Source organism: Anabrus simplex, chromosome 11 (genome assembly GCF_040414725.1).
Source record: "Anabrus simplex isolate iqAnaSimp1 chromosome 11, ASM4041472v1, whole genome shotgun sequence".
NCBI classification, from domain to species: domain Eukaryota; kingdom Metazoa; phylum Arthropoda; class Insecta; order Orthoptera; family Tettigoniidae; genus Anabrus; species Anabrus simplex.
In genome coordinates, this window is record NC_090275.1 from 58,122,883 (window position 1) to 58,136,466 (window position 13,584).

At 39.7% G+C, this 13,584-nt stretch overlaps 1 protein-coding gene and 1 long non-coding RNA gene across 4 annotated transcripts in view; one reads left to right on the forward strand and one right to left on the reverse strand.

Annotated features, from left to right (window-relative positions):
* Positions 1 to 13,584, forward strand: part of LOC137502719 (uncharacterized) — a 38,802-nt gene that overhangs the window by 18,769 nt on the left and 6,449 nt on the right. The gene's annotated exons all lie outside the window — the stretch shown is intronic.
* LOC136883513 (gastrula zinc finger protein XlCGF57.1) overlaps positions 1,856 to 13,584 on the reverse strand; it is a 66,189-nt gene continuing 54,460 nt past the window's right edge. For all 3 annotated transcript variants that reach the window (XM_067155871.2, XM_067155874.2, XM_067155873.2), the window contains exon 5: positions 1,856 to 5,158. In XM_067155871.2, coding sequence (XP_067011972.1) covers positions 4,111 to 5,158 — 1,048 coding nt within the window. In that variant the 3' untranslated portion in view covers positions 1,856 to 4,110. The remainder of the gene's footprint in view (positions 5,159 to 13,584) is intronic.

Consider the following 13,584-nt stretch of genomic DNA (forward strand, 5'->3'; position numbering starts at 1 on the left):
GTATTGGTGCGATGTAAAACAAATTGTAAAAAAAAAAAAAAAATCATATCTTCATCCAATACGTATGGTATTTCTTGATCCATTGCACAATCCACCTCTCTCTGTTCTACCATTTCTGTTTACAATGAGTGTGATACATGATACACATTTTTTTTTTCAAAAGGAATAAAATTACTATAAAACTATTTTTCAAAGCTCTCCAAACATGAGCAATGTAAAAAGATTTTTATAAATACACTGTGCTATGAGTGCTAGTAGTTATCCCAAGAAAACAACATGAGATAGCAGAGGTATACGCTTCTAAAGTACAGGTAGGACCTAGTAAGATATACGACAGAATGCAAACTTTTCTTACTAACTAAAACAGTATGATACATGAGCGAGGGGGTTGAAGCTACTGTTAGCCACTATCCCGTGCTTCTTCAGTACACTCCAAGGCTAAAGTGGCAAGATTTTCATTTCCGAAGCAATAATTTTTTACATGTGGAGCAGATTTCCTGTAATACTCTCAAATATAACTTTGATGGTTGCTAGTGTCCTTGCTTCGTGTGGCAAACCACTTCCAGCCCTATCATCAACAGAGGAAGTCTCATTGTATCATTTACAGCTTTGACACACAAATTTGGCTGTTATTTACAGCAGTGGTAACAAGTCAGAAATCTCCCTGGAATCTTGGAATCAAAGTAATACAGTTCTCTTTCACACCTCATTCCACGTTGACTACGTGGCAACGGATCTTTCAACCCTTTCCATTCCAGGAGCATGGACAATAATGTTGCTTTGTTGAAAATACAACAACTACAGGGGTGCCAACCTAACATATCATAGCTGCCTCTGTAACCTAGGGACAGAAATTATGGCACTACTACAAACAGGACCATGACAGCCGAACGGCATTGCCACTGGCTTCTCACTAGAACATTGTGGTTCGAAGCCTGGCCAATTCATGTGGGATTTTTGAAATGTAAAGTTAGGCCCATGTGATCTGGGTTCCACATAAAACTGGTGATTCCATGGCTACAATCACGATATCATGTCACATAAAAGCATAAAGTTGTTTGCTTGCTTTGCTCATGAACGTATAGGGTGTCTGAAAATAAGTTACGGAAATTGTAAGAGGACATTGTGTTCTGAAACAAAAATCAATCTGTGGCGTTTTTTATTTTCTCCTAGTGAAAGCTCACCAAAAAGCTGACAAAGAAATGTAAGTTCAATCCTGAGTAACTTCTTCTTCTTTATTATTATTATTATTATTATTATTATTATTATTATTATTATTATTATTATTATTATTATGCGATAAGGTACCCTGAACCGTCTGGTGTACAAAACTAGAATAATAGTAGTAAAAGTCCTGCCGGTTTCAGGTGAGTACAGTGCATTGGTTTTATAAAGGATGTCAGTAAACACAGTACATTTCGTGCATGTCTAAGTGCTCCACACTACAAATTAATTATTGAAACATGATGTATTTAATAAAAGTAAACACTGCAAGCAAATCCTGTGCTACTGACAAGTATTAAAATCTGTTTAGAACAGAGTTTCCTAGGATATAGGCTAATAAAACTAAGCCCAAGGTAGATCTGTACATTATTATTGTGTTTTGATAAGTGTTAATCAGAATGTACACCACTATTAATGTCAAATATCATACATTTACGTTATTGCCACTGACGAGGTATGTTTAGTGATAACTGAATTCTGCTAATTGTTTATGTAATTTTATTGTAATTTTTTTAGTGTGTTTCACATGACGCAGGACTCAAACGCAAAAACTTAAGGAAATGATGCTTTAAATTTATCTTTCCCGTTGTCCCGCTTGACCACCCCCTTCCCCTACATGTGTTGAGTCACGCAATACACACTACTGTATTGCTTGCTAGCTGTACAGCACATGTAAACAGCTGATACCTTGCGTTCCTTAGTCATGCCCTCATGTCTGTACTCCGTTCGCTAGAAGAGATTCTGATCATTTCTGCGAACACCATGCATTTTCATTGGAAATTTTGAATGCTAATATTAATATTCTTCACCGCTAACATTCTGTTGCGAATTTGGTGAGTTACGTTGCAGGACATTAGAGATATGAACCAGTTGCCCCTGGCGATTAACAGAAGGGTTTAGGAAAAAATGAATGACTGATCGTTTCTATTACTTTATTATGCTCATAAATTTTCCGACACTTATTTTCAGACACCTTGTATAAGAGGCAAAGAGGATAAACAATGACAAATCGGTATGGCAAGAGGAAGCAATAAAAAGGACAGAGAAAGACAAAACATAAAAGGTCAAGAACAAACTCTGCATTTTATCTCTCTCTAGCTACCTGACACTGTATTCAAGGATGTTGACTGCTGCTTTCCAAGGCTTAACATCTAGGTCATAGGCTCCAAAATTGTATTTATCCTTGTAAATGTTCTTACACTTGTTCCTAGCTTTCTGTATACCCAGTAAACCAGCTTCCCTTTATAATATTTGAAGATATGTGATCCAGCAATATTCATTAGTTGTGATGGTCAGTATTCTTCTGCTTGCTTCTCATACGGTAACAACTCCTGTAAGCATATCCTTCAAAACACATTGGACTCTTATTAACCTCTTGCATCATGAGAACAAAACAGTTTCAAAAATATGAAATTCTTTCAATCTGTGGAGTTTTAGGTCGGTTGGTCCCATGGCGTAGTGTGGCTGTCTCTTACCCGGAGGCTCCGGGTTTGATTCACAGCCAGGTCAGAGAATTTTACCAGGATCTGAGGGCTGGTTATGATGCTGTTTCTGGTGATTCATCCATCAGATGGAGACGTTAAGCCTTGAGCAGACCCCTGGTGCTAATCGACAGGAGTACGTTATGTGCCAGCACCGGATTTCACCCTCTCTCTTCTTATTAACATATATCATGTCATTCATTTCATCTCATTAACTCCTCTGAGGAGGTTGACGTCAGGAAGGGCATCCAGCCATAAAAATTTGCTATAAAAATTCATCTCGCTTCATACCTGACCCCGTAGAGAAATGGGACAAGTGTTGGACATACACCTGAGGGCTGGTTCGAAGTCCACACAACCAACATGATTACAATTGAGGAGCTACTGTATCTGATGGTGAGATAGCGGCCTTGGTCTAGAAAGCCAAGAATAATGGCTGAAAGGATTCGTCGTGCTGACCACATGCCATCTTGTAATTTGCAAGCCTTCAGGTTTAACAGCGGTCGCTTGGTATGCCATGGCCCTTCGGGGCTGCTGTACCCTGGGGTTGGGTTAGTTTTTGAGTTTTAGGTCTCATAACAAGTGATAGATAGATTAAAATGTGCTAGTACTGCTTAAAACCATAATACAGTCACATGATAAAATTATGAAACAACAAAATGGAGGAAAATTACATTCTAGATATCCTATACACGTCCCTTGCATATCGCTTCCTTAACTCAATGGGGTAGGTACCGGAATGCTAGGCGGACCGTAGTAAGGTCCACTGTTCAAGTCTCACATTGCATAAATATTTTTTACTTGTCCATGGAGCTTCAGTTCTCGAATACATGCCAGTCCTTGCCACATTTGACCGGTAAAACACCAGTACGTTACTTAAGATCACTATAGGGTGTAGGAAACCTCTAATTAGACAAATGTACTTTCACCGCTCAAACCACAGCCTGCTATTATGTTGGTTATCATCTTATGGGAATGAATATGCATCATTGCTATGCTCACTACATTCTTATCGACATCTTGGTTATGCCCTGTTTGCTGCTAACTCTACGGACAAACAGACAAAAATTAGAAACATCGCTACATCCAACTGGTATTATCTGCAGAACTACAGTGACTGATGCAATATATTCAGATGGCATAAAATGGAGAAGAAGTACATGCTAGATATTCTTAATACAAGCCCCTTGCACCTCTGTTCCACAGCTCGGTGGGATAGACGTTAGAATCGTATTGGTTCACCTGGAATAATTTCAAAATGCAATATACTTTCTAAAATGTTTTCAGTAAATATTATTCTCAAATATTTTGACCCATTGTTTAACAGGGGATTCATTTTAGATAAAATTTGCTATTAAATAAAATATACATAGCAGTCTAGATTTACATACATCTACAAGTTTGACTAGTCACCACTGTCCATGTGTCTCTTGGTATGCCTGACAAGATGGTTCCGGCGAACGAAGGCAGCCCCACACCAGTCGCAGGCATAGGGTCGGACATCAGAGTGAGACTTTAGATGTTTCTTAAGATGAGCAATTTGCATGAAGCGTTTCTCACATTCGGGACAGGAAAACGGGCGATCCTGGGTATGAGTCTTCTGGTGGATGGCGAGACTATCTCGACGAAGAAAAGATTTACCACACTCTATGCAGCTGAATGGTCGCAAACCGGAATGAATTTTCTTATGAGCCGACAGTGTATCTGGACGAGAATATGCATTGCCACACTCTTTACAAACAAAGGGCTTCAATCCTGAGTGAGAAGCTTTATGTTTTTTTAGAGTTGTGCTATGAGTGAAACTACTTCCACAATCCAGACAAACATACGGTCGCTCGCCTGTATGTTGTCGGAGATGAGTTATGAGATAATCCTCCCGTGCAAATGTTTTCCCACAGTACTTACAAGGAAGACTTTTTTCACCCGTGTGTACCCTGCGGTGGGTTGCTAGGTGACTCGGTCGTGTGAATCGCTTTTCACACAAATCACAGGCATGAACTTTCTTGACAACGGTGTGGGTTTTAAAATGAGAAACAAGATTTTCACGGTGTGTAAAGGACTTTTCACATTCCTTACATTTGTGTAGCCGCTTTGAAGAATGTGAATCTATATGTTTTTTGAGACTGCTGTTCCGCGAAAACGATCTTCGGCACTCGTTGCAGGTGAACGGACGCTCCTCGTGGTGAGATCGCAGATGAAGGGCCAGTCTATCTTGCCAGAAGAATGACTTTGAACACAATCTGCACACATACGATCGTTTTTTAACGTGTACCTTCAAATGAATAGTGAGATGATGTCTCTTGGTAAATTTCCTACCACAGTTCCGACAAATATGTTGTTTATCCTTTCTGTGAACCAAAAGGTGTTCCACCAGCTTGTCTAGATCTTCAAATTTGTTACCACACGTATCACAGCTGAGTTCACAGTCTTCCTCCTGGACAGGATCTTCTGCCCTGTACAGACAAGAAATAAAATGACAAACATAGAAACATCTATAAATATAATTATAATTTTGTCTGTACATTTAAAATATCTGCTTCATACTTCGGTTTTATCTCAGGTTAGGTACGGTATACAAAAGTTGAAAATAGGTTCAGTTCACTTGTTGTTTTCTGTCCGTTTGTTGGTATTGATATCGCGGGGAAAATGATTCAAGGTAATTCTCGAAACTCTGTATTTAAGTTCAGAGATAGCTGAGTTGTGCACTAGGCAGTATATTATTTGCTTAGCATACAGTGGCGCAGCAATATTAAGGAGGCCACATCTGGATGGACATACACATTACGCGTAACAAAAGTTGTGCACAGTGTAATTTACGATCTTTTATATTCCATGACTAGCTGCACATACTGTACTTGTCACTGATTGTTTCCAAAGGATCAAGGTAGAGCTACTTAATGACTAGAGGGCAGATTTTGGAATATTTGGAGGTTTTGTTTGTTTTAAGATACAATATGCCCATAAGAAGTAAATGCGATTCATACCTTTCGAAATCGAATGGCTGAGTTTTATACTGCATATAAATGCATACAGGGTGGTGGGAAACAATGTGAACTAGGTACAAGAGGGTTAGAGATTCGGTCATACTGATAAATGATTTCAAAAAGGTCATTCGATATCTCGCAACATTGTCGCAACTGTTGAGGTTAGTGAATCAGATCACTTCGCAGGCAAATTCAAATGGGCTTTATGAGCCAGTCTTGCCAAATTTGCATGTGGCTTAAGATCGGCTTAAGAGCTATGGTGAAAAATCAACACTAAACACAAACTCACCGTGGGTTTCAACCAGTGTCACCGTAGTGTGCTTGCTATGGCGCGGTCCTTTCAGCTCAGAGGTCCATGTTTTTAAATCCCTACTCCATATATGTATTATCTTGACCATGATGGCCATTAACGGTCTGTACTGACTTCATTATAACAGTTAATTGTGTCTAGGTCCTGCCTAGTCAATAAAATTCAGAATGTATTATTATTATTATTATTATTATTATTATTATTATTATTTAAACTATCATTTACTTATATACACACTTATATACAAACACAAGTACATGTTTCGAGAAAAATTCTCTTCTTCAGCTTGTTAGTAAACTCACATGTATCAAAGACTTTATTTATAATGAACTATGTGCCGACAGATTGCGGAAAAAATGACAATACATCAATATTAGAAAATTCAAACATGAAAATCCTTTCATATTACATCCCAATTTTATGAAATGTCTGCATTCAATGACCATATTTAAAATGAACTATGTGCCAACATTTTGCAGACAAAATTATAATACAACAATGTTAAAAATTCAAACATGAGAATCTTTCATGTTATGTCCCAAATCTATGAAATGTCTGTATATGATGTATTAAAACACAGCTGGTTGGCTGTTGATCCATTGTATTTAAATGTGGCATTATTATTGTCATTCATAGTCCCATAGTTTGGTGTTGACATTGTCTACTTGACATTACAATGATTAAGCCTGTCAGGTTAAAATGAACTTTTTCATTTGTCAGTAAGAAAAAAGAAGTCCGGCCCCGAGGTGTAGGAGGCAACGTGTCCGCCCGTTACCCGGTGGCCCCGGGTTTGATTCCCGGCCGGGTCAGGGTTTTTTGATTGTAATGGTTAATATCCCTGGCCTGGGGACTGGGTGTTTATGTCATCCTTAATGTTCCTTTCCCCACAGACAACACCCCACACTTCCGCCATTCCAGTAACACGCAGGTTCCTTTCCCCACAGACAACACCCCACACTTCCGCCATTCCAGTAACACGCAGGTTCATACACTATGGTGCCAGTAGGGGCAAAAAATCCACAAGTTGATATAGATGTTGATTCCCATAGGGAATCTGAAATATTTGTCCCGAATGAGTAAATTTATAACACCAATATAAATGGTCCGTTATTGGACATTATTTTCCAACTAACACCCACCAAAGCTAAGTACCAACTGATGGGCCCAACTTAGCAAATGGAGGCGAAACACTGGCAGCCAGGAATGAGTTAGCTGGAAAATTTATAATGCCCAAGATCCACAAGGGTCGACCACCTGAAAAAAAAAGAAAAAAAAAAAACGAAAAAAGAACTAAACTGTAATGGTACTAAAGGCAAACATGATGGGCTGAGAAACCAACGTTGAAATAGAAAGTAACTTATATAAGATGCAGAGGTCTAGTGGGTATGTGGGCACTATGAGGATTTTCATGTTTGTATTTTCTAATATTGTTGTATTGTCATTTTGTCTGCAATCTGTTGGCACATAGTTCATTATAAATAAGGTCTTTGATACATGTGATTTTACTAACAAGCTGAAGAAGAGACAGCCTACACCAAAAATGAGTACCAGGTTAATTCCTGGGGGCAAAGGCGGCCGGGCTTAGAGCTAACCACTCTACCCCATGACGTGCCGAGGTTAACAATGGTGGAAGCCTTTACCTTCCACTCCTCCAAAGGCTTTCATGGCCTGTACGGAGGTGACTTTGCTTTACTTTGCTTTGAAGAAGGAAATTTGTTTTCTCGAAACATGTACTTGTGTTTGTATAAATGTGTGTATATAAGTAAATGATAGTTTAAATAATAATGCATTCTGAATTGTATTGACTAGGCAGAACCTAGACACAATTAACTGTTAAAATCCCTACTCTTGTGAAGTTTTTTCTTTGATTGGTGCTCTCAAGCCGGCCTTAAGCCATGTGCAGATTTAGCAACACTGCCTCTCATAGCCCATTTGAATTTGCCCATGAAGCAATCTGTCTGGTTAATTCAGCAGCTGATCAAATGAAAACGGTGCAAGATATTTTAAAATGTTTATTGTTTATTGGTATGACCAACCCTTTAATGCTCATATACCCGGTTCATGTTGTTTCTGACCACCCTGTATATATGGAATACATGCATATTCTTGACTTGCGTGCACATTAATGCATAATGCGGTTTTTATTATTATTTTGTACAAAACAACATATGTATTGATATTCAAATCGGTACAACAATGCAAAGAAATCAATATGTAAAAAATTCCATTCACCGCCAGAAACATTCACAATACATTGTTGTTGAAAGTCGACAATATTAACTAGAGCTTGACAATAAGATTTTTTCAGTGGCGTTCTGGTATTCGGTTTGCATGTCTGAATCACAGAAAAATGTTTTAGGATACCTGAAGTAGTAAAGAGGAGAGATCCTTCCTTGATGCCACCCCGAAAAAAGTATTCCTACTTATACAGAAGAATTAAAAGAGAAATAATAATAATAATAATAATAATAATAATAATAATAATAATAATAATAATAATAATAATATGGCCTCAGCTACCGTGTGCAAACGTTTTAATTTGACGTCATCTGGCTGTCTCCTCATCGATTTCGACGTTCCGTTTTATTCTAGGCCCACTAGATGGCAGGCCGAATAAACCCAAACTCTCTTGGGCGTCTATGGCTGAGATTTAATTAATTTTGTCGGGTAAACACCAAATGTGTCACCAGAGATCTTTTACATGCCGACATCGTACGACATGGAGTGTCGCATGGACTTTTTCCGCTCTTCAAAAATCTGACTACCTCTGCTGTGTTTGAACCCGCTATCTTGGGATCCAGAGGCCGACACTCTACCAATTTCTTTGTTCCTATGGTCTTGTCACTAGCAGGACCTAACAAATCCAGACCAATGGTCTTGTCCAGACTAACAGTTAGTAGCTCTAACCGACCTTTCATCTTTGCTGTTCATCTTTTGTGTTAGTATCTGTATTGCACGTTATAAATCTAAATTTTCACAAGTTAGTATCTGGAGATAATGCACCAAAGTTGGCAAGCCTGTTCAGTGCATTGCGAGCTCTTCAGAGCCACTGCTATTTTGGATTTATTTCTACTTTCATCTCTTCATTGTATGAAGACTAGTAACCACTTGAAATCATGCCAAAAGTAAAAGCATATACAAGTCAGTGATCTCCCCAGAAATCTTCATCAGCCAGATGGCAGGAATAAGAAGCCGGGCGGGGATTTCTACTTAAAAAATGAATATGCTAAAATAATTTATCCCAGTCAGGGCATTAACAATAATATCACACAGATAAACATTAACTGCAAAATTGAACTATTTTAGTGTTATTATCATGAACAAGACATAAGAATATTTTGAACTAGTGTTCTACTGCTCATTCATAATCATGTAACTCTGAGGCTTATCACTCGGTTGCTGTGGAGTGCTATACGGGTTTGTAAAGTCATGCGGAACTGAGTGCTCGTATGCAATTCCACGCTAATCCATGCAGCGCTCGCGCATGACATTACACAACAGTCAAGCTAAACATTTAAACTCCGTTGTAATTGATGCAATTTGCTGACAATAATGATAATTATTAACAGTCCGACTCGTTGGCTGAATGGTCAGCGTACTGGCCTTCAGTTCTGAGGGTCCCGGGTTCGATTCCCGGCCGGGTCGGGGATTTTAATCGCTTGTGATTAATTCTTCTGGCTCAGGGACTGGGTGTATGTGTCCGTCCCAACACTCTTCTCATCATATTCAGACAACATACTACACTACCAACCACCACAGAAACATGCAATAGCGATTACATCCCTCCATACAGGGTTGGCGTTAGGAAGGGCATCCGGCCGTAAAACAGGGCCAATCCACATGTGCGACACAGTTCGCACCCGCGACCCCACAGGTGTGGGAAAAAGCGGTAGAGAAAGAAGGAAAGAATGATAATTATTAACAAAACAGTTTTACAGTATTTCCATTTTAATTTGGAGCAACCAACAAGACAAATTTGTATTAATATTATATAACTAGCATATGTCTAGGTTATGTTAGCCGGGCTGTCTGTAAAAACGGCAGGGCGGTGTGGTGCACCCATTAAAAAGGTCTAGAGAGAACACTGCAAGTACTCTACTTCAGCAGTGAATATTTGGAGAACTGACTTTATACGTACAGGAAAAACGAGTATTTTGAAGAGTATACAATAGTGCATATATGAGTGTATATATTCCTGTTTTTAATGCATGGATGCAGCCATATTTTGCCAGGTTTCTTTGGTGCATAAGAATCCGCCCTCTATTAATGACGTACTGCTGGATAACAAACTCAAACATAGCTTAATCAAATCCCAACATTTCCTGGCAGACACATTTTTTGTGGTACCCGGTAGTGCACAAATAAGAAGTGCAGGTCTGCTGTTGACCTATAAGTAGGCGACATAGAGCTGTCTATAGGAGCAGCAGCTTGAGCACACGTCAATGTGAACAACCTGAAGCGCCTGCCCTTGAGATTTGTTGGTAGTCATCGTGAAGCAGACGCTTAGTGTTTGAACTGAAAAGGGTGAATGCAGCTGGGTTAATCACTGGGGGTTAATCATGGAGGGGTATAGACTGGCAGAACCTGATGAGCGCCTTTTATCCACAATAGTCTCGTATGCCTTCAACTACCTTTGGAATGGAGAATGAAGCTGGAGCTCTTGCAAAACACAGGGATAGGTTAATTAAAAGAAGCAGCGGCAAGTTCGTAAGCCATAATGTACATGTGTTTAGTCAAGCGATTGCAGGAAGGAATGATCAAGTGGTTGGTCACTGGTGGGTGAATGCAACTGGGCTGTTACCAATGCCATACAGTCAGGGAAGGAAGAAGGAAATTGCAGAAAATTTCATCTTATCAACATTTTTCATATGAAGAAAGTTACTGCAAATTAATTTCTAAAGCATTTTTCCCCTTCAAAATTTCTTCCTAAACCCAATATTAAAAGAGAGATTTTGAAGTTTGTATTAAACACTTCCTTATAAGCTAGTGTTCAGATATGAATTTTGAAACATAAGGTACACTAAACTTTTATCGAGGCCTATCTTAGTCTAAATACCAAGTTTCAACAAAATATTTTCAGTGGTTCTTGCATAAAATCAGAACATATACTGTATATACATTGTATATATACATACACAAAACAATTTTTTCCCTCTCAATTTCTAAAGATCAGAAACTGTCACAAACAAATCAAAAAGACAGCCTCCATGCCTCAGGGGGCTGCGCGTCGGCCTCTCACTGCTGGATACCGTGGTTCAAATCCTGGTCAATCCATGTGAGATTTGTGCTGGACAATGAAGAGACGGGCCAGGTTTTTCTCCAGGTACTCCGGTTTTCCCTGTCATCTTTCATTCCAACAACACTCTCCATTAACATTTCATCTCTCAGTAATTTATCATTGCTCCAGAGGAGTGCCACAGGCTTCGGCAGCCGGCACATTTCCTATCCTCAGTGCTAGATGGGAGCTTCATTCATTCCATTCCTGACCCAATCGAATGACTGGAACAGGCTGCAGATTTTAATTTTTTTTTCACCGTATGAGGAATAATAATGGAGATATTCATGAAGATTAAATTTTTGACAAACTTCTAACTCAGGAAATATTAGTTCAATGATCTAAAACCCAATTTTCAATCTTTAATATCTCATAGATTTTTACTTTTTTATTTATTTTATGGTTCATGGTGTGGGTTACTGTAGTCACGTCCTAGTTCGTGAACCATGGGCAACGGCTGAGTGGCCTAGTAAGTGGTCCTGAGAGTCGGGATACAACTTGCTATGGAATGGGAGTGGGCATCTCGGACATATTCTGAGTCATGGCCCTCCTTGTGCTTAGCCGGCTAGGACTACACAATCCACCGGTGGTCCATAACCTGTTAGAGGAGAGATCCTCACTTGGACTATGTGTAAGTTAGAGTAGCATCCTACTTCATGAATATACCGAGCTCAGAACATTTTAAGAAAGCTTCGGACCTATGGGAGTAACGGAGTCATACTCCCATTTGACAGGCGAGGGACTCCTTGGAAACAACTTGGCGAATGAAATGGAATTCGATGGGGAGCTATGAATATTAATGGGGCTTATGGGAGAAAGAAAGTAGAACAACCTGAGTCAGCAAAGAGGATGCATCTGGATGTGCTAGGAGTAAGTGATATTCGGATAAGGGGAGATAACAAGGAAGAAATAGGAGATTATAAAGTGTACTTGACAGGTGTTAGAAAGGGAAGGGCAGAGTATGGGGTAGGGCTGCTTATCAGGAATACCATTGCCGCAACACAGTTTCTGTTAGGCACATAAATGAGCGAATGATGTGGGTAGATTTGTCCGTTGGAGGAATTAGGACGAGAATTGTCTCAGTGTATTCACCATAATGAGGGTGCAGATGAGGATGAAGTTCACAAGTTTTATGAAGCATTCAATGACATCGTGGTCAGGGTCAACAGCAAGGATAGAATAGTGCTAATAGGCGATTTCAACGCAAGAGTTGGAAAAAGAACTGAAGGATACGAAAGTGTGATTGGTAAATGTGGGGAAAATGTGGAAGCTAATGGGAATGGGCCTCCTCTATGAACCATGTGGCCTTGCCGCGGTGGGGAGGCCTGCGTGTCCCAATGACACAGATAGCCGAGCCGCAGGTGCAACCATATCGGATGGGCATCTGTTGAGAGAACAGACTAACGAATGGTTCATCGAAAGGGGGGTAGCAGCCTTTCGGAAGTTCCAAGGGTTGATTGATATGGCTTTGTAATAATACTCAACATGGCTTAGCTGTGATGATACTGCTACACGGCTGAAAGCAACAGGAACCTACAGCCGTAACTAACTCCCAAGGACATGCAGCTCTCTCTGTATGAATGATGTACTGATGATGGTTTCCCCCCGGGTAAAATATTCTGGAGGTAAACTAGTCCCCCGTTCAGATCTCCGGGTGGGGGCGATCATCAGGAAGATGGATACTGACATTCTGCGAGTCGGAGCGTGGAATGTTAGAAGTTTGAATCGTTGTGGTAGGTTAGAGAATCTGAAAAGGGAGATGGATAGACTAAAGTTAGATGTAGTTGGTATAAGTGAAGTACGTTGGCAGGAAGAACAATTTTTGGTCAGGCAACTACCGAATTATCAACACAAAATCAAACAGGGGAAATGCAGGAGTTGGTTTAATAATGAATAAGAAAATAGGGCAGCAGGTAAGCTACTATGACCAGCATAGTGAAAGAATTACTGTCATCAAGATAGACACCAAACCAATGCCCACCACAATAGCGCAGGTCTACTAGTTCAGCAGATGATGAGGAAATCAAAAGAATATATGAAGAAATAGAAGATCTAATACAATATGTAAAAGGTAATGAGAATCTAATTGTGCTGGGAGACTGGAATGCAGTGGTAGGCCAAGGAGGAGAAGGAAATACAGTGGGAGAATTCGGATTGGGACAAAGGAAGGAAAGAGGAAGTCGGTTGGTTGAATTCTGCATTGACCATAATTTAGTCCTTGCCAATACTTGGTTCAAACGTCACAAACGATGGCTGTATACGTGGACGAGACCTGGAGACACTGGAAGGTATCAAATAGACTTCATTATG